At 41.5% G+C, this 21,568-nt stretch overlaps 1 protein-coding gene across 9 annotated transcripts in view; it reads right to left on the bottom strand.

Annotated features, from left to right (window-relative positions):
* Nucleotides 1–9,029: 9,029 nt before the first annotated feature.
* The window catches only part of Magi2 (membrane associated guanylate kinase, WW and PDZ domain containing 2), a 1,289,418-nt gene continuing 1,276,879 nt past the window's right edge, over nucleotides 9,030–21,568 (bottom strand). For 6 of the 9 annotated variants that reach the window (XM_047561711.1, XM_047561713.1, XM_047561712.1 and 3 more), the window contains one exon: nucleotides 9,030–10,033. In XM_047561711.1, the coding sequence (XP_047417667.1) occupies nucleotides 9,375–10,033 (659 nt within the window). In that variant the 3' untranslated portion in view covers nucleotides 9,030–9,374. The remainder of the gene's footprint in view (nucleotides 10,034–21,568) is intronic. The other 3 variants (XM_047561717.1, XM_047561719.1, XM_047561720.1) reach the window with 2 other exon arrangements.

The raw sequence follows: 21,568 nt of genomic DNA, 5'->3' as shown, positions 1-21,568 counted from the left end.
TCTGTCAAGCCCCAGCTGTGGCTTCCCTTACTTCTGCCCTGGAGCACTTACCAGGGTGCAGTTTTGTGACTAATTATGGAATTGGCTGCCCCATGTTGGGAAGAGGTGGGCATTCTGCCTGTCCAGTTCACTCCCAGCCTTCGCCCAGTCTCTGGTGCACAAGGAACATCTAAAAATATTTGCTGCATGACAGTTCCAGAGCACTGCTGTGAATGTTTATATGCCTTCGAATTAGGAATAATAACAATTTACTGCTAGTAAACATGCCTGTCAAATATTTACTCTGTGCCAGACTCAAATAATGTGTCCCTGACTGATTCTCAGTCTGGATGGTAGTTAAACATGGGTCTGTTTGAAAATTGAGTAAATCATGTGTTTTTGTACACTTTTTTATATGTTATTTTGTCACAATAAAAGTATTAAAATTGGAGTCCCTGGATGTGTGTGCTCCTGCTGTGAATCTTCATGTTTGTGTCTGAGTCTCTGATGTGGGTATATGTGTGCAGACATACCTGTATATTCTCAACCTTTATCTTGTAGCTGTTTCACTTGCTCACTTTAGCTTGCTTCGAGCACAGCTTGGGTCATCTTGGTGTAGGGAATCCAGTTCAAGAAGCAAGAATCCGGGTATTCTTGAATAATACAGAATTAGTTGGAAGATATATCCCTGCATTTCATGACTCCTGCTCATCTTTAAAATTCAAAAAGGATGGAGGCATATCTGTAGTATTCTGGGATATCTGTTTGAAGCACTTTTTTTTGAGGGGTTGGGTACCAGGGATTGAACTCAGGGGCACTCCACCCCTGAGCCACATCCCCAGCCCTATTTTGTATTTTATTTAGAGACAGGGTCTCACTGAGTTGCTTAGTGCCTCACTTTTGCTGAGACTGGCTTTGAACTTGTGATCCTCCTGCCTCAGCCTCCAGAACTGCTGGGATTACAGGCGTGCCTGACTCTGAAGCACTCTTTATATGAATGTTTCTTTTTATTCCATGTCCATTATAGTTGAAATATTTCCTGCTTACTTTTACTATGTTGTTAAGGATTGAAAAAATTAATTGGCTCATGTCTTTCCTGGTAGCACTTGGATTTTAAGAAGTCAAACCTTTTCCCAGTCTTCGCTTTCTGTGACAAAACACCCTCTTCATGCCAACACTCCTGTGGCTATATTTATGAGACATAGGCCACCTTCCCTCCCAAATGACTCAGTGGACTTCCTTTAATGTGGTCTTAGCCTTAAGACAAGTGTTTAAAGATGTTGTAAGAGCAGTCCACTTTCATTAGTTCATTTCATTCTTTATTCCTAAGAGTCACTTCTGTCATATTAATTCAGAAGGAATCACGCCACCTCTACAACCCTTTCAGGTTCCATCCAGCTGGCCCCCCAATCCCAGATCTGACATTCACTGGCTCCTGTCCCTCTCCTCACACTCAGCCCCTCCCCTTGCCTGGTGCGCAGGCCCTTCCTGCTTCTGGGCCTTGCACTCTGCTCCCCCTTCACTCTCTTGCCCTGCGATGCAAAGGGCCCTGGAATGGGATTTAGAAGTTGAGTACTATGCTGCTTAGTAGCTGTGTGGCCTTGGGCAAGTAACCTAAAAGGCGTGCAGCTTTTCCATGTCTGGAAAGAGACTAGTTCCCATTTTACATAATCTGAAGATCAAATGGAAATATTCACCATATCCTTTAGGAAGTGCTCACTTGCTGTTTATACCCAGAGTAAGAATTCAGTCATTCCAAGACCAGGCAAACCTCTCTGTCCATGTACTTTGCTCTTGGCCCTGGAATGAGGCTAGTGGTATGTTATTGGAATAGTCCTACACAGGTGAAGAACTGCCCCAGGGAGTCATAGAGAGAGTGTCGCTGCTTCTGGAATCCTTACTGATAAACAGGGAGTTTCATTTACTCAACAACTATTAATTGAGCACTTATTAAATAGTGAACTTAGTATTAAGACTGACCTGGGCTTCAATTCTAGATCTTAGCTTCAGAAAGGCCCTCAATCATTCTTTTTTTTTCCCCCTTTTGTTTTTGTTTGCTGTCCCTTGTTCAAGATTCCTGTGAGAATCTTTTCATTCTTTACACATCACTAGTGCCACCTATATATCCTATAAATTCACTATCTGAAAGATGGGAGGCATATGGAGTCCTGTTAATTGGTGTCTTCATTGTCCCAATGATCCTCCAAATTGCTACCTTCTAGTTTTTGCCATGTGCCATCTCTCCACATCTCCTTTCTACCCCTAGAGAGTGGTCCATATTCCTGGCTTATCTCCATTTCCTCTGGGGCTTCTTACCTCCCCACTCCCTACCTGTACCCCACAGTCAGCTTGCCTCCTCTCAACCAGCTCCTTCCTCAGGCCTGGAAGCAGGAAAAAGTCACCTCTAGACCAAGAACCAACCATCGACCATCAGCCTTCTAGCCTGCTTTACCTCTTTCCTCACAGCCTCTCCTCTCTCATTCGTCATTCACTGCATGACTCAAACTAACTGTTCTATTAAAAGTTCTCTTGAACCTCCAAAAATCAACATCCATGGTCCAATCTTACTTCTGATCCTAAGGGACATCATTGCCGGTGTGGACAGTAATGGCTGCTCCACATTAGCCAAAGTTCCCTCTTCCCTAGGACGCCAAGGTCCACAGCAGCAGGGTTGCTGGTCATTCCTTCCTTGACCCATTTGTCTGCACCAGCCTCCCAAATGTAGGTCTTGCCATTTCCCTTTGATCTGTCTCTACCTTCAAGACTATCAGCTTTTACTTCTAGAATAGTGGTTGTGAACTTTGGTGGCTCAACCTTTAAGCCTTCTAGAAGGGCTTTAAACAATCCTGATGCCCAGGTCCCATCCCAATTTATGACGTCAGACTCTCTAGGAGTGGGCCTTGGGAGGGCTCTGGGGAGTTGATTCCTAAATCTTTAGCCTTTAGTGTAGCACCCAGCTGTCATTGTCTGAAACACATGTTAGTGTGTGATCATTGACCTAATGAATGTTCCCATCTGGGTTGAAGCCCCTTATACTTTGGATGTTAAAAAACTTGGTGATATCCCTTGTAGGTTTGGCTCTCTTTCCATTTTTCTCTTTTTCACTCAAGTTTGAAGTCTGTGGTTATTTCTGATTCTTGGCATCCAACAAGCCTTTTTTTTTCCCTCTTCAGAGCCCCAAAACTCTCCCCTGCATTCCAAGTGCTCAGGTCTCTTTCTCACTCACCTGGACTGATGTTAAGCACCTGTCAGGGCTCCTCTCACCTCTACGCCCCCCTGGACAAGACTGCTAGGACTAACTTCCAAAGCCAAGTGCTGATTTTGTCTCTTCTTGGAAATCTTTACTGTTTCTTCACTGCTCACGAATATCATCTGTCATCTTCTCTTTTCTTCCTCTGTTCATTACTCTTATGTACTCTCAGTCAAAACGAGCAACTTCCCATTCCCTTAAGAATTCTCCAGATTTCCTAATCTGGCTTTGCTCAAAAGTTGTTCTTCCCTAATATCTCCTCTGCCTCTTAAAAATCCTAGTTCCTAAAACTCAACTGAAATGCCACTTATTCAGAACCACTTCTACTTATGTCTGCATTCTATAGCTTTTGCTGTCCTACCATTAAAGGATCACATTCTCCCACATATTTAGTCTTGGTCTCCTAACTGGATTGTAGGCAACTTGAAATAGGGACTCTTTGAAACAGTGCTCTTAATTTTTCTTCTTCTTCTTCTTCTTCTTCTTCTTCTTCTTCTTCTTCTTCTTCTTCTTCTTCTTCTTCTTCTTCTTCCTCCTCCTCCTCCTCCTCCTCCTCCTCCTCCTCCTCCTCCTCTTCTTCTTCTTCTTCTTTTTTTTTTTTTTTTTTCTTTTGGTACCAAGGATTGAACTCAGGGGCACTTAACCACTGAGCCACATCCCTAGCCCTTTTTTTATATTTTATTTTGAGACAGGGTCTCTTTCACCAAGTTGCTTAGGGCCTTGTTAAGTTGCTGAGGCTGACTTTGAATTCATAATCCTCCTGCCTTAGCCTCCCAAACCACTGGGATTACAGGCAAGTGCCACTGTGCTGGGCTAAAAATTTTTATTATACTAAATTAAGGAGGTTTACCTATGTGAGTACTCTTATTTAGCTCATATAGCCCCTAACACTAGATCCAATTTCTTTTTAAAATTGGCTTTTTTTTTTCAGTACGCCCCAGGGTTTTATGCCTGCTAGTGCCCTGCAACTGCTAGCCCCTCCCTGCTTTTAAATTTTCATTTTGAGACAGAGTTGGTTAAGTTGCCCAAGCTGCCCTTGAACTTGTGATCTTTCTGCCTCTGCCTCCTGAGTAGCCAATGTACTGGCTGACATCTCCATCTTTAAAATCATAAACTTAAATATTGCAAAGGAAGTATTCCTTCTTGCATGCGTACTTAAATATGTTTCTCTTAAACCTTGTAATTGCAGACTTGACACCTTCATGGAAAATTACATAGAATGTAATTGGCAAAGTCAGTCATTGTTGACTAGAGAACAAATAGCCAAATAGCCAGATCACATATTCAGTTAGGAAAAGTCTGAGATTCAAGTAAGTATGGATACTCATTAGACAGGACAAAGGTATGCATTGCCCAAGTAAGTATTTCTTATTGATGCTCTCTGCTCTGCTCCCTTGGTTCTCCCTCACGAAGTCACTTTCTCTAGCTGTCCCTTTTCTTAACTCCCCAGAGCTTCCTCCACCTTGAGGTAATGAATGAATAAGTGTAAACAAAAGGCAGGTGAAGATCTAGCCTTTCTCTGTAATGTAAAGGGCCCTTGTAAAGGTAGGAGTGGAGAACTGGCAGATCACAAGTTTAAAATAATAAAAGTGAAAACTGAAGTCCTGGAAATGACTCTATAAAGCTCTCCCTGCCTGTGTACCCTCTAGAAATTTTGTGTACTCTCAAGGATGCTGTTCCTCAGTGTGAAGCCAGCTTAGCTAGGGCAGAATCACAAAAAAGTTTTCAGATCCTTTCACATGGGTGGACACACCTCATTAGGGTTCCCAAGGTTGAAGGTCATTTTGTTGCTTCACAGAGTCTCAGGTTCTTCCAGGTGAAGGCACTGTAGTTCCCGAAGAGAAAGAGTCCATCAAATTCCCAGAGCCCTTCAAAAAAGATTCTGGTTTCAATCTGTGTTGGCCAGTTGCCCTTCTCAGTGTTGTGGGACAGATTTAGGTTTCTGTGAAGTCCCTGAGTTGCCTGGGTGATGTATTCTCAAATGCCTAGCAAGTGTTCTGTTTAATTCTAGGATGTTATTCTGTTGTTTATACCCAAATGTTTAAAACCACAGCTATTATTACCACTGATAATCATAACCATAATCTCTACACATTTAATTGGGGCTCTGCGTGATCTAGACATGATGCAGAACTTATCATTAGACATAGTACCCTTACTATTTTAAGACTAGGAGAGTACTCCTGTGATTTTTACAGGCATCCTGTCTGGTGCTGTGTGTCTGGAACAGAAACCTCTGTTAAATCCTTATTTTTGCAGCAGTAAGGTCATTTGATTGTTATGCTGTGAGTTTGACTTGAAATAGAGCAATATCAAGAGGACAGGGCAGATTCAGCATTGGGATGTTCCCCAGGCTTGTACAATTTGGGGGAAATTCATTCAAAAGAGAATAGGCAAACCCACCTCAACTGCCTGAACAGCAGGCTGGTTTCTGGCAAGAGCCTCATGCTTAGCATGCACTTCTGAAGCTTTTCCAGGCACATCTGTACCTTATGAGCCACAGGCTCTGTTTACCCTCTCTGCTGCCTGTACTGTCTCTTTCTTGGAAGGTGAATTGGACCCTGATGCAAGCCAAGCATTCTCTGCTGCAGGCCTGGGGATTGTTCTAAGACAGTGCCACAAAATCAGTGGGCTGGGAGCCAGAATTGTCCTGCACATGGTTTGTCATGGTAGTGTTTTTGTCTTCTTGTTCACTGTTTCTTAAAAATGTAAATGAAGTGTCAAACTTTTAAAAGACATAAAATTTCAAATACCTGCTCTTTTTCTTCTCTTGAGAAACTGGAAGACTGTTCCATACTGGCCTTAGCAAAATTGCAGCCTTGGAGGAGGGGCATGCCTGTTCTTCAGCCCAGTGTCCATCTGGGTCCCTTCAGTTTTTCAGATTTTCCTTCTTGATCTTGGAAACACTTGAACTCCATGATAAGGACCCTGTTCAGGCCAGGTGCCTTGCTTGTCTCACCTAGTCTCTGCCTTGCCCTGTTTTATGTCCTCTGGCTTTTGAGTTCTTATCTTTTTGGTGTCCTAATACTTTTTATTTTTCTTTTAAAATGGTAATTAGCTATATATATTAATATTTATATTTCATTTTGCTAACTACATTATTTTATAGATCTTTTGGTTTTTCAGTTTGGGTCATTCTTAGATTATTTCATAAAAAACTACATGGGTTTATTACAAATAACGTGTCTGATTTCATATTTTATGTCCTCTTTTCTAAAAGTAATGCATGGTCTATTTAATTTTAAAAAATTAGTATTGGAGTAAAAGATTGACAGTTTGGGAATTTTAGGTCTCCCACTAAGAAGGAAGTCCTGACAGGATGAGGACTGGGAAATGTTCCTTTGAAACTGGAAGACTGTTCCATACTGGCCTTAGCAAAATAGCAGCCTTTGAGTTATAAATTTATTGATGACAGAGTTTTCATCATCAATCCCCATGTAGAACTCTTTCTTCTAATTCAAGTATTGCAATACATTGCAAAATCTACATTTGGCTATTCATTTTGGACCTTTACATTCCTTGAGATTTTATATGAAGTTTCAGAATTAAAAGAAGATGGGATGGAATTTATTGTTGATTGATACTTTGAATCCTTTTGGGGAAAAAAAGGCCCAGTATCAATCAGTGTAGCAAGCAATGGAAACGTATTGCCAATTCATAAATAATGTAGTAAGCTGACAGGCAAATACCAGCAAGATTGAGAAAATTCTAAGTTTACTTGGGACAAAAAGTCAACAGTCTTTACTATGTAATGCACTGCATTAAGAATCAAGTTTCAAAGAAGTTCTATTTGGGGAAAATGTAAGAAAACAGCAGATTTTAGAAACCAAGTTAACCCCCAGTAATTATCTATTTTAAATTAACACACAACTTATATAGTTGGAAAAAGAAAAGATTCTTGGATATATATTTTATTTGACAGTGTTTTAGAATATCATACAGTAAACAAGATTTCTGTAAAAGTTAATTTATCCATAGTGGTGCGTTTCATAAAAATAGTTGCTCACTTACAGTCTTTCTGTGACTATTAATACATGGAATTATATTTATAGAGATACAGCTGTACAGGGTAAATTCACAGCTAACACTACACAGAAATATTATTTGGAATGGGATTTAGATGATGTGCTGTCTTCACATGTTATGGATTACAGCCGCATAAAGTAATTACTGCACAAGTAGTAGCTGTGAACTGTGCAAATTAGAGTTTATGCAAGCGTAATCTCATTTTTTTTTCCTTTTGTAACACATGGAAAATAAAGATCGGAGGATACAGTACCAGGACGTGCAGCTACACTACAGAAGCATTGTCCAAAACCAGATTCAATAAATTAATGGCAAACTATACTGGATTTCTAGTCCAGGGGAGAAAGACTAATTGAGATTAAACCAAAAGTATTATAACTGCTACATGTGTTTGTGCTTTTGTTTATGATGAATGGGTTTCATTTTTGGAAACTGCTTTTACAAGCTGCAAGACCCTTCACATGAGGCTTTCAACCACATTCTCTTGTCAAACAACTAAACTACTCCTATGTCTGATGGAAATTAAACTGCTAGTGCTCAGGTTACTGCAATTACAGAGAGGGAAAGAGTCAGTGAGGGAGGCTATTATGTGTGACCTTGTGTGATGGTCCTGATCGCCCCTTTTACTTATTTGAATACAAGTGCAGGGGGTGAGACTTATTTGCATTCAAATCCTGTAAGGGGCAGAATATGGGGAGGATGAAGCCTCATTTATAAAAAGCATATTAAAGACAAATTTGCCTTCAGAAACATTTTGCCTTTTAATATGTGTAGCTACAATAAGTACCAATGGATAATTAATTGAAGCTAACATTTTACAAAGAAATACTAAAACAGCAGGGAAGAAAGGCAAGCCTTAGAATTTCACTAGGGGATCAATCATAGATCCATGAAGATAAAAAAGAAACATATGGAGGTTGCTAATGAAATAACAAAATTGCAAAAAATACAGGGCAAAAGCAAAGCAAATGGAAACAAAAATGAATAAGGAAAGATAACCAGAAAGGAATGCTAAAAGTACTTGTGTTCTTTAATGAAAATAAATTAGTTATAATAGTGACTTTTTAATATTAGAGATTCATTCTAATCTGGGAAATACAGGACAAATACTTTGCCTCTGTTCTGTCAAAGTGCAAATGAAGTAATGGAGTGGGTTTAAAACAAGACAATAATAAGAGAAATACAACTGCGCGGACAAACTATTTTATCTGGGACAATAGGAAAGCCTTTTCATAAAGGAACCACAGCGTTGCCGATCTTGATTAAACAAATAGTGGTCTTTCAATTCTAAAATTCTTATTTTAGAGGAAAACCAATTAAGATCTATGAGCTAAACAGCAAAACTCTGACTTATGGCAAACTGTTTCCTAGGATACAATTTTTAAACCTTTTTTTCCTACCACTGAAAATGTACAGAAATATGATTTGATCACAGAAATGGCAGTAAAAATGGCATCACACCAATGAATTCACTAGATTTCTAACATCCTGCAGTACGCAGGGAACCGCGCTAATACTGGTGATGGATGCCAAGGGTGAGGCGTGGAAACATGTCATGGGCGAACAGTTCCGAATGTTTCAAAGAAACCCTTTAACCCCTGTCTAGATATGTCAAGAACAATTTATTTACAATGCTTTAGATCAATTAAAAGATATAATCTTGTCTCAGTTTCAGCTTGCTCCGTGCAGTTTGATTTTTAAGGCGAGATTCCAGTTTGTGATTGCTCTTAACTTGTCCAGTTTCTTGATATAAAGTTTGGATGACATCCAAATCCTTCATGCAGTGGGGGGAATTTTTTTTCTTTTCTTTTCTTTTTTTTTTTTTAAACTAAAGCTACACTGCACCGTCTCTCTGTGATGTTCTTCGCTTTGTTTTGGTTCTTCCATAGCTGCCAAAGCCCCCACAGTGGAACCGGGGGCTTTAGGATCAGTTTAGGTCAGCGTGTGGACGCCGTGCAGCCCATGCTCGCTGGACGTGTGGGACTTCACGTCGATGCTCCCAGGCCTTGGTGCCTCGCGGATCTATGCGTGTGACAGTGAAAATAAATTAAAACGCCATGAGACGGAACCTAAGAAGAACGGCCTGCGTCGGGGCGCGTGGTGGGCCTCCCCGCGCGGCTCATCTGCTGGCGGCCGAGGCGCCGGGCTTGAGCACGCCGGGCAGCTTGTCGGAGCCCGGCACCTTCCAGGGCCCCGGCGCCACGGCCGCCTTGCGCGCGGGGGCGCCCCCTGGGGGCCGCGGGCCTTGCCGGGGACCCGCGCGCGCGCCCGCCCTGCCCTCAGCCTCCCGCGTGCCCGGCCGCTCCCCGCCGCCCCGGCCCGAGAGCGCAGCCCCGGGGCCGTCGCGCCGGCCGAGCTCGGGGCCCGGCCCGGCGCGTGGACACTCCTTCCCGCCGGCCCGCGCCGCGTCCGCCGCGTCCGCCGCCGCGAGCCCGGGCGCCCTGGCCTCCGAGGCGGGCCTGCCGGCCTCGAGCCGCCCCTGGCCGCCGGGCGTCTCCTCGAGCCTCGGCCGCGCGGCCCTCTGCGGGCTCGCCGAGCGCTCCCTCTGCTCCCCGAGGCGCTGCTTCTTCTGGCCGCCGGCTGAAAGCTCCTTTGGTTTCCTAACGTCGTGTTCCCTTTTGATATCCCAAGTCGGGTCTGGGCTTATCTGGTGGGAAGGGTCGGAGGGTGGGGCTGGATGCGATGGAGAGAATGGAGAGAGGATGTCTTCCAGGGAGACGCCTACTTCCGGCAGACCTGGGGAGGCGGCAGCGGGAGAGCTCCAGGAGTTGGGTTCGTCTGTGGACACGGAGAACAGCCGTTAGACGGCCCGCAGAGCAGGATCCGACACTCCCGCGACCTCCCAGGGACAGGGGCAGGCAGCCCAGGGGGGCTGCTTTCAAGGTCCCAGGCCACCCCCACCCTCACTGCCAAGAGGGCAGTGCCCGCGCCCAGGGGGTTTTGTTTTCTCCTACTCGGCCTCTGCCCGCGCTCTTTGGGAGAACAGAGAGGTCAAAGCAAAGGCTGGATCCCTTTGCCTAGGCCCTGTAACTTCCTGAGGTTCCATCAGGCCTGACTGTTCTGTGTGGACATTGACTTGGCAGTGCTTGAATCAGTGGTTCTCAAACTCAAGTAAACATGGAATCAGTGGATGGACTGCCCATGGACCAGGCTGGGAGATCCCTGTAGTCAGAGGCCTACGTACCTCTCTATATTTTTTAACATTTACCCAGACAATTCTGAAGAAGACAGCTAAAGTTTGAGGAAAAAATGATCTGAGTGGTTTGAAGTAGTTGGGAGAGTGACTTTCTCAACCATTAGGTGTCACCCAAAGCATAATCCTTAGCTACTGCCAGATAATCTCAGAAAGTGGATAAATTCACCTAAAAACTCTCATTGTTATCTTGCTTTTAAAATAACATCATTTTCCTTAATTCTTTTTGTAGTTCTAACACAGAAGGCCTCCAGACTAAATAATAAATGATTCTTTCTAAGAAGCCTAGTTTCAGCATTTATTTAGGATTTAAACTACTTCCAAAAAAGGATTTAAGATGATTTACAACATCAGAACACATATAAAGCAGAATGATAAAAATGAGAAGTGACCTTTTTTTTTTTTTTTTTTTTTTTTTAAAGCAACCACTGGTCAGAAGCCAAGTAGAAGGACAGATGTGTTAGGAATCCAAGATGAGTTAGTTTCTACCATGAGCAATAACATTATCCTTGAGTTTCTGGCCACTAAAGCAAAATTGAAGCAGGACAATTCAATGTAGTGAACCCTTGATATTTGTGAGAATATGTCTCCTGACCTTTGGAAATCCTCGAACTTTGTAATACCATTCTAAAATGTAATTTTTCTCTGAGGAATTGGTATGTGGTCATAGATGGGGAACCAAAAAACCACATTGATAATTGAATTCTAGGTGGCTGGTGAGCATCCCTTACTAGATAGAAGATTCAGCCCCACACACCCTACTCAGTGTATGTGATTCAAGTTCTGGTATGTACAGTCTGTGAATGTCAGGGGTTTACTTTAAGTTGAAGCTTATATGGTACCTTTGATATTGACCTATAAAGAGATAAGCAGAGGAGGGCAGTGGGATTGATTTCCAATAATTCTGGCACCTTTAGAATATCAAATCAATTATTTAAAAAAATCTCTCTTTTGAGGTGAAATTTGAATGGAATATTTTGGGCACAAAGTTATCTTCCTTCTTTCCATAGATGATGTCCATTATCATTTTCACATGCTGTGTAAAAAATTCTAGGAAAGCATCAGAAAACCTGGAATGTAATGTGATTTGGGGTCAACCACTGGATCTCTCTGAGCCTCAATTTCTTCCTTTCTAAGATGTGGCTTAAATGTCCAACCTCATGGATATGAGATGTGTACTTCCTAAGGGAGAAGCATTTGCAACTGAAGGGCTATGATGACTATTTACACATCGTTGAGTCATATTTTTCCTCTGTGCCCCAGTGGCTGACCACTTAGTGACTAGGCTCCTGTGGAAGTTGCCTTGGAACTAGCTCCTGTGGATCTAGCAGATTTGCAGGTGAGGTTTTGAAAAAGTGCAATAGGTCAGTTATTCCTGTGTGCTCTGATTCCCAGATGTGGTTTTGCTATACCTCAGGTCTTCTTGGTTACCTCAAAGAATACTCTGAAACCAGTGCAAAAATGTTCAGTGAAAATGGGACTATGTCCTACCTTTGGCTGCAGTAGAGTTCAAAATCAAACTAACATGATAGTGGTAACTCCCCCCACATTTTGCTTTAAAAAGTTAAAAATAGACCAGACATGGTGGCACACACCTATAATCCCAGCAACTCAGGAGGCTGAGGCAGGAGGATCACAAATTCAAGTCCAACCTCAGCAACTTAGCAAGGACCTAAGCAACTTAGCAAGACCCTGTCTCAAAAAAATAAAAAAGAATGGGGATATAGTTCATGGTAAAGCACCCCTGTGTTCAATTTCTGGTATCAAGAGGGTAAAAAAGTTTAAAAGTGGGCTTCACACTACAGGACAGTGTGTGCAATGGTAGTAGTCTCTGACTTGAACCAGAGTACTGATACTTCACATTTTAGAAGCTCTTTTCCCCACCATTACATCACATATGGTAGAGTCAATTAGTTGGCCTTAAATTACTTCTGAGACACAGGGAGAAGGCCGACATTATTCACACCATTTCCTGAAGGAGGAATTGAAGCAGAGAGAGGTTAAGTAACTTGACCAAGCTTACAAAATGGGCCAACCAGGAGTAAAATTTGGGTTTCTTTACTCTTTTCACTTACTGAGAAAACTGTCCCAAGTTGTTGCTTTGCAAATAGGATAAAAGCTTTTGAAATGGACATGCTCAGTGGCCACTGCTAACCAATAGTAGCTGGTACCATCACTGAACAGAACACTTAGCGTTTCTTCCAGAACATCTTACCTACCATGTGTCTGGTATTGAACTGGAGAGTTCCTGTCCAGGAATATGAAAAATGTTAAACCACACATATAAATGGACATCATTAGATGGCCTCAGATTACTTCTGAGACACAGGGAGATTCTCTTCTCTTTCCTCCTACTCTTGCCTTCCCTCAGTGATTCTCCATTTACAAATACAAAGGGATTTTTCTTATTATGAAAAGATTTCCCAAGAGTGTGTTTATAGATCATTAAATACTTAACAGTGGGAAAAATTAAAAGTTAAAATGTTCTAAGCCACTGCCTATTAAGAATATTAATCAGAAATTAAAATTAACCATCATAAATGATTTCAAAGATGGACATCTATGTATGGTTTCATGTTTTCATTTTTATGTAAAGGAACTCTCCAGTTCAATTCTAGACATATGGTGTCCATTTTGACATGAGCCTGCAAAGCTCCATAAAGCACCAAGGGGCTCTTGAGTAGGCAGTCTCTACCCAGCTGGCTCTATCCCTGCCTCAGCAAGGTGACATGAATTGTGGATAGGAAGAGTCTTATCTAACATTTCAAATTCTAGTTTTCATGAAATCTTGACACACAGTAGATCGAAGAATTACATTTAGTTCTGATTCCTTTGGACTATGTTTTTGCTTTCTTTTCTTCCTCTTTCGCTCCCTTCTTTTCTTTCTTTCTTGAACTTGGGCACTGGCTGAAGTATGTGATCATGTTCATTTAAGAAGTAGTGGCCACACAAGATGTGCTCTATAGTCTTTCCTGTCTGAAATGTTCTAAATAAAATTAGAAATCACAGAGATGTATCCTAGAAAGACAGCATCTGCCACATCTGGCCTGCTGGAATTTCTGCTGCTCCTTCATCCAAACAGTATCCCCAGGCCCACTGGCCAAAACCGAAAGGAAAAAGCCTTTCATTCTAAACTGGCTACTTCAGCCTGTCTTCTTCCAACCCACCCCAGTGAAACGTCTTGTTGTCAAACCTAGAAGACTCCTGTCCGTATTCATCCTATCTCTTGCCACGTTTATACACAACCAAGTACTTTTAGAAACAAACTGGACCTTGGCTTTCATGAGACTCCACTCTCCTGCTCTTCATCTGACCTTTCTCGCAGTTCTTTCTCACTATATTTTCCGGGGCTCTTCTTTTCCCTGTCCTCCTTAGGGTTTGGTCTTGGCTAATTTTTTTCCCTCCCTGGTCTATCTGAGGGGTTCTCATCCAATTGTGTAGCTTTTATACAATAATACTCCCAAATGTTTCTGCTGAGCTTTATGCTACCAGCTCTATGCTGGTGTTTCCATTCACCTTCCTGATAGCTTTACCCATTGGCATCTTCAGTGTAACAGATCCAAAACAGAAATCTTTCCTCTCCAAGCCTATTCTTCATTCTCCCTCATTTCCTCATCTCTGTAAGTGGTACAGTCATTACTTGGCATTATCCTTGATTCTTTTCTTTCCTTTACCTCACATACATAATGTATCTGCAAATCTTATTAGTCTTATCTTCAAACATATGTGGATTTTATCAACTTATGTTCACCTTCATTTTCACCACTATAGTTCAGGCTACAGGGCAGTCTCTGGAAGGCTGACACCAGGGGAGGCGGATGCTCGAGACTATCACAGCTAAAAGAAGGCTGTGGATATCTTTCATAAACACTCGAGAAGATTGGCAAAGACAAAATTTCAAAACTGAAATTGAGTGCTGTTAGAAAACAGAAGTGCAATGTACTATGAACCACGCACCCTCCATAGGACAACCAGTGTAGTTAACCCACCCAGGGGGTTGGCCTGCCAAGCTGTCCTTTCTCACATGGGCTACCACGGTAACCCATCTTTTCCTTCTTTCTACCCTTGTCCTTCTGCAGTGAGTCTCCCTGTAGCATCTTCCATAATCTTTGAGACATAAATTAGATGATGCCACTCCTTGCTTAAGACTTTCAGTGGATTCCTACTGCTCTTAAAAGAAAATACAAAATTATTCATTTAGTCTACAGAAGCCTGCATGGTTTGGCTTGTGCCTTCTCCCCAGCTCCATTCATTCCCTATTCTCCAACCATACTAGTTTATGTTCAGTTCTGCAGTGCACCAACCTTGTGTTCTTTTCTGGGATGTCACTGTTGTGTCCTCTTCTATGGAAAATTCTCCTCTCAACTACTTGTGTGGTGGGTTCTCTTTCATCCTTAGGATTCTTGAATGTCATTCTAGAGAGCTCCAATCTATGGAAGGTACTCTATCTTTCTCAACAGCATCCTGTCTTTATTTCCTCATAATACTTACAGCTCGTAATTATGCATTTGTTTGTTTATTTGATTAATTAACATCAGTCTCAAGTACCAGTTGTAAACTTCATGAGGGCAATGACCACATTGGTCTTGTTTATCACAGTGTGCTTAATAACCAGGATAGTGCTTGACACAAAAATAAGTGCTTGATGAATATTTGATAAGTGAATAAATCTACTCCCTGAATAGAATTGGAAGACCTCAAGCCAAATGCCTACTTGAGGAAACACTTCAGGCAAACAGTTTTTATTTAAATTATAGCCTGTCAAAAGCAGGTTTGTGTCTGTGAGTTTTATCATTCTTGAGAGAGAGGATGGTTGTGAAATGGTAATGCATATTTGAAGTGGGAGGGGAGATGACTGAGTGTTGAGGGGAGAGTGGCGAAGGAGGAAGCCAGCAGCAGACAGGCTCCATTTCCAAGGGTGTATAGTCAGAATTCCCTGAATTTCCCCTGATGATTTTTTCCTTGTTAATCTTATCAACTGTAAGAATGTAATGGCTTTGCTTAAAGGAGTTCCATCCCTGAGGATTCATTACCCAAAATGCTAGGGAGTGTGTCAACCACCCCATTGGTAAGATGAACCTTAAATACCATATGTTCTATTGTGAGAGAAGCAAGTCCCTCTCTTAAGTGAGGAGCAAGCTTCTTGCCCTTCCTAAATACCATTTCTACCAAGTTTGTGGCTCTCCTAGAACACAGACTGATTAATAAGTACATGTTCTTAGTGTAAATATACACAAATTATGCACACACAGTTATTTTTGAGTTAAAAGATGTATGGTATCTTAAATTATCTTGAAGGAACCCAGAAATATTGAAAAGTAAAATGTACTCCTTTCACTTCATATGCTGAGATAAAAAACCTTATATATAGAAACAATGTTTCAATAGCTTGTTTAGTTTTTAAAATATAACTCAAGAGACAGTAACCAGAGAGCTGACCTGCTAGGAATATACTGCTTGTTGCAGTAAATAAGTATTTATATTATTGGCTTTTCCAGATGGCTCTAATCTCTAGGAAAAAAATGTATACAGGAGGAAAGCATAACTCAAATCAAGGGAGTTATTTTGATCCTTGCTGAATAAGGCAGAAACCCTTAGAGGGAGCCAGAGACTGTAGCAAGGGAAAGAGGGCCTGTCATCTGCCCCATACTTCATTAACAGACTCAGGGCTTCCAGTTGGCTGGATTGTCCCCCAGCCCCTGAATAAGGAGGCCTATATTGCTTTCCTCCTTTTAGTACAGGGCTTGGACCCAGGACCAGCCTAATAAGTACCTTTTGGAGTGGAATGCTCAGGAAGATAATAATAGTATTATTGCTATTAGTAATACCATAGTGATACCAATACAAGTGAGGCACTTGTCAGGGTCTGACACTCTTCTAAGTCCTTGAAATGTATTAACTCACATTAAAACATGCAAACCAACAGGCTTTACAGAGGAGGGTGCTGAGACACAGAGCTCGAGCAACCTGCTCAAGGCCACTTAGCTGTCAGGGCTGTTGAATGGCCTTCTGAATAGGATGATGCTCTACAAGCTCAGCGGGAGCACTGTCATCAGAATAGCCTTGCTTCTGCTATTCCGTTTGAGAAATAGGGGCTCATCTCTTCTGGGGTGATGTAACAGAACTTTCCATCTACGGTGATTGTCAGGGCAGATCTATTGTTATTTCTAATGGAGACTCTGAAAAGCGATTTGTGTTTGAACCTTAGACACAGAAGGACCATCACTATAGTAGAGTATTGATTTGTGAAAAAGCTGGAAATATGAGCATGAATCAAAGAATGCTAAGATTAGATTTCTTATGGGTAGGGATAATACTATATATCTTAAAAATATTCCTCTCAAAGCCACTCCTTGAGCCAGGATTGAGTTGAAAATACTCCTGTTAGATATTGGAAATACTGAATCAGTTTGAGACACATGTATTTTTCCTGCTAAATAACAAAAATTATTCTGTAAAGAGATCCAGAAATTTGACGTTATTTCTTACTGTAAGCCTTTCCTGTTGAAGCCTATAGTTGACTGGGGTTATAGAATACTGATGTGATTGTATTGGAGTCTATTTTCTTCTCATTTGAAATATTATTATTAAATACATAAATAATTAGGGTAGATCAAAGGACAGCAATGTAAGTCATTTGGTGTTCAAAAGAAAAACCTGTTAAAGGATTGTGTTCAAATCATAATGAGTATTTGGATCTGTTCAACCATCACTAAAGTGATTGCTTTTTGTAATAAAATATAAACAAGAAAAATGTGCATCGAAAATATTTTGGAAATTAACTATTTTCCTGTATTTCTGCTCTTTTTGAAGTGTTGTTTCCAGTCTGGAGACATTGTTAGTGGTCTTCAAACATGTATTTATTTCCCCCTTATTACCAGAGAGATGTAAACAAGGAGTTACAAAAATTAATAACTTAAAAATAGTGACCTTATTTGCTTATCGAAGCTTCACATTTACTCTCATTCCGCAAGCATAATCTAAGGTGCATGGTGAAATATGTGGCACGTTTTAGCTCCTCTGTGACCGAAGAGGCCAATCTCAGAGTTAGATGGGGCTCTTAATGGAGCTACTATTTCCTGAGTGCTTCAGTGTACTAGTACTGTGCTGTGTGTATCATGTACAGTACCTTGTACTTCTCACAATAGTTCTGAGAACCAAGGTGCTATTATCCCCACTTCATAGATTAGGAAACTGAGGCAATTTGCCAAGACCATTTAGCCAGTAAGTGAGAATTGGGATAACTGACTACCAAATTCCTGAGTCCATGCCCAAATCACCAGGACTCTAATCCAGGGCTTTCCAACCTTTTCCATATCAGGACACAAACAGGAAAGGACAATTCATAGATAATGCACTGACATTCAGATGAAAAGAGCAGGGTCTGAAGACACAACCCTTCCTCAGTGCCCCTAGGGCTAAGGGGAATCAATATCCTGTGGCAAGTTTTAGCAACCTCAGAGATGTGTCTTAGCACAGGTTAGGAAACTCTCAGTAATTTCAATTGGTCTGGGGGTGGGGGTTGTCCAGGGATCAGTTCAAATTAGCACAATATTTGCATTGTAGGATATATAAGAAATTTGCTGGTTCATTTATTTTAAGGATGTTTTCAGTGTCTGATGGGAGTTTGGAGGTCTTTTTACCCTCAAATTAAAGAAAGGCTCTGAAGTAGTAGTTCTCAAACTTTTGGAAATCAATACACCTTCCTTTTCAAATAAATTTGTTAATGATAGCCCAATATGTAAAAGATAAAAAACGATGCTGCTTTGATTGGTGTTGGTGGTGGAGGGGTGGATCCAAAACCTGCTGCATCCTCTCCCCTCACCACACCGGCCCCTGGCCCTGTAGGCTATTCCTTGGAAGGCCTGAGATTCTAACAGAACAGTTTGAAAACTACTGCATGAAGAAGGGTCATCTCTCAAAGTCAAACGCAGAAATCTCCACTCAGGTGGTAGAAAAGGAGGAAGTCAGGGAAGATCTGCTTAAGAGATTGTTTTCTAAGTGTTCGTAACTAGCAGCTGGACTCCACAGGGAAGGGGGTTGCAAATGTGGTCACACAATGTGTTCCCACAGCCGGCAAGGACAGGCTTGACCTTTCCATGACTTTGTGTGTGTGGAGGGTGAGGGGCCACTCAGTCCTGTGCAGCCCCCTCTGTCAGTTCACAGTCCTGCAGGGCTGAGATCTGTCCTGCTTGTCTTCAGGAGGAGCAAGGCAGCAACCTGGGGAGAGAGTGTGTGTGAACTGGTAGGACTAGTTTCTATCTAATTCTCCCACTTGGTGTGAATGTGGGCAAGTCACACAATCATCTTCAGCCTCAATTTCTCATTTGTAACATGGAATAACACCTGCTCTCTTTCTTTCTCAGAGTTGTGACGATCAGGCAAAATAAGGTATATTTATTGTGTATATGCTTACATACACACCAGCTATTAAATTGTTTCAGTTCAATTTTTAAAATGGGCAAAAGATTTGAAGAGATACTTTATCAAGATGATTTACTGTTGATGAATAAGCACATGAAGAGATGTTCTTATTCATTTCATTAGTAGAGAAATGAAAATTAAAACTATAGGGTGAAGTCACTATAGCCCTCCTAGTATGGCTAAATTAAACAGCAACAACAGCACGACTGGTAATAACTGGCAAGAATATTGAGCAACTAAACCTCTCACAGTAGCTGTTGGAAATGAATGGCTACTTTAAAAAAGTCTGGCAGTTTCTTAAAAAGTTAAACATTTAGTTTCCATCCAACCCAGCAATGCCACTCTGAGTTGCCCACTTGAGTGAGATCAAAATTTATCCTCATACAAAAACCTGAATGTGAAATTTCATAGTGACTTTATTATCACCTCAGGCTGGAAACCCCTCAAATGTCCATCCAGTGGTGAGTGGATAAACACTCTGAGTACAATAGTACTCAGTTCCCAAATGAACAAGTGACATGTACTCAGCAACGTGCACGAGTCTCAGATACGTTATGCTAGTGAAGGAAGCCTGATTCAAAAGGTGACATTCTATTGATTCCATTTATATGACATTCTCAAATAGGCAAATTAAAGGAACAGAAAACTGACTAGTGGTTTCCAGGAGCTGGGTGTGAAAGGGGGCTTAACCATAATAGAGAATGACATAATGCTAGTAGGTTAGGGTCTGTTCTATATTTTGATTATCATAGGGATGATATAATTATGTGTTTTTTTTTCCCAAAACTCACACTATTATACACCAAAAGGGTGAATTTTACTGTATGCAAATTATACCTTGATTTAAAAAAATGGGAAAAAATTAATGGTGCTGATAAAGTGTTTTTAAGCATGGCCGAAGAAGTCTTTTTAAATTGGTTACACCTTTTGCAAATAATGTTCCCCTCACTACTTTGCTTAGTAGCCTCCCTCTGCGTCCCTCACCATTGGACCAAGATAAGCCTCAGCCCAATGAAACCGATAATGAATTCTGAGTTCACAGAGTTAGAATAATCTGAATTAAAGAGGTTTTACTTTAATCTTTAGAAGGCACCTTTAATCTTAAAGCTTTTCTAGAATCATGCTCTTCATCACAGAAATACAGCCCTGTCTGAAGTGGCAGAGACCTGAAATAAGGGATGAGAATCATCAGTCATAGGTACCTATTTCCTGGAAAAAATGATGGAAACTGATGATAGCCACATCATGCTAAAGATGGAAGAAATGAAAGTGAGTTATGCTGAGCATATGCACATGGGACTGGGGATTGAACCCAGTATCTCATGCATGCAGGACAAACACTTCACCACTGAACTACACCCGCAGCCCTCAGAGGATGCTCTAGACACCAGCAAAATCCATAGCTTCTGGAGTTACTCAATCACAGTTTTCTTCAGGAGCCTCTCATCTCTTCTGTAAATGATTTATGGACAGGACTCAGGCATAACACTAATTCACTTCTTTTTTTTTTTTTTTTTTTTTTTTTTTTTTTTTTTTTGTGGTGCTGGGGATTGAACCCAGGGCCTTGTTCTTGCAAGGCAAGCACTCTACCAACTGAGCTACCTCCCCAGACCACTAATTCACTTCTAAGGTAAAGTCCCACATAATGTGTAATCCCATCAGTGGGTCCTCAGGTCCCCAAGGGACAAAATGATGCACACACACCCCACCTGCTTTAAAATAATCTGGCTGCTTAGAAACAAAAATGAATTAGTGGAAAGGGAGCCCTTTGTGTCTGGAGCTGCCTAATCTTGTAGCTATCATAGTTTAAGAAGTCCATCCTTAGGCAATTCTGTTCTGTACCTAACTCTATTTCTTGTCTTTCTTCCCTTTCATATTCCGCCACTCCTCACCTTAGGACCCAATACCTAGTCGCTCTATTCATTTTTTTTTTTTTATTTCAACAAATTGAGCATCCACTTTTTGTCTTTGCACTATGAAGCAAGCACTATTTCTGTCTTCATGGGTCTCACTATCATAGTGGAAGAGGCAGAAAATTGATGTGTAAGTAGGTAACAATAGAAAGTGTGACATGAGTCAGTGCAATGAGGACAGATATAGTTTAGGAGACGGACTGTGGGTTGCTCAGCAGGGGACTGAAGGCAGAGTTGGAGCAGGTCATTGATCACCTGGACTGCAAACACTCTCAGCAGAGATCTTGATGAGACAGGGCTTGGCATGTCCAAGAGGAGACGCATGAGACCATCCAGGGATTTGATAAGGAGTTTGAATTCCATTTTGAGTGTGATCAAAGCCATGGGATGCTTCTAAGCAGAAGAGTGATATCTTAAAAGGCTGATGTGGCTGCTAAGTATAGGATGGACTGTAGGTGGAATCAGGGAAGCCAGTCTGTTAGGCAGCGCTTGTGGTAGTTTGGGCAAGAAATGATAGTGTTGTACTTGAAGCAGGGTCTGAGAAGGGGTTGGATTCAGGATGTCTTCTTGGAGACAGGCTGAATGCAACCCACTGATGGAGCAGATATGGGGTAGGAGGAAAGAGAGTCCAAGGATTTCTTTTATATTTATTCACTAGAAATTGTACTGGATTTTACACAGACTTGTGCAAGGCACGAGAGAGGTAGATATGAACAAGACACAATTAGTGCCTTCAAGGAATTCAGAGTGTACTACTTCAGATTTCTAGATTTATGGAGGCCA

Source organism: Sciurus carolinensis, chromosome 8 (assembly GCF_902686445.1).
Source record: "Sciurus carolinensis chromosome 8, mSciCar1.2, whole genome shotgun sequence".
In the NCBI taxonomy this organism is placed as follows: Eukaryota; Metazoa; Chordata; class Mammalia; order Rodentia; family Sciuridae; genus Sciurus; species Sciurus carolinensis.
This window is presented reverse-complemented; position numbering and strand designations above follow the sequence as displayed.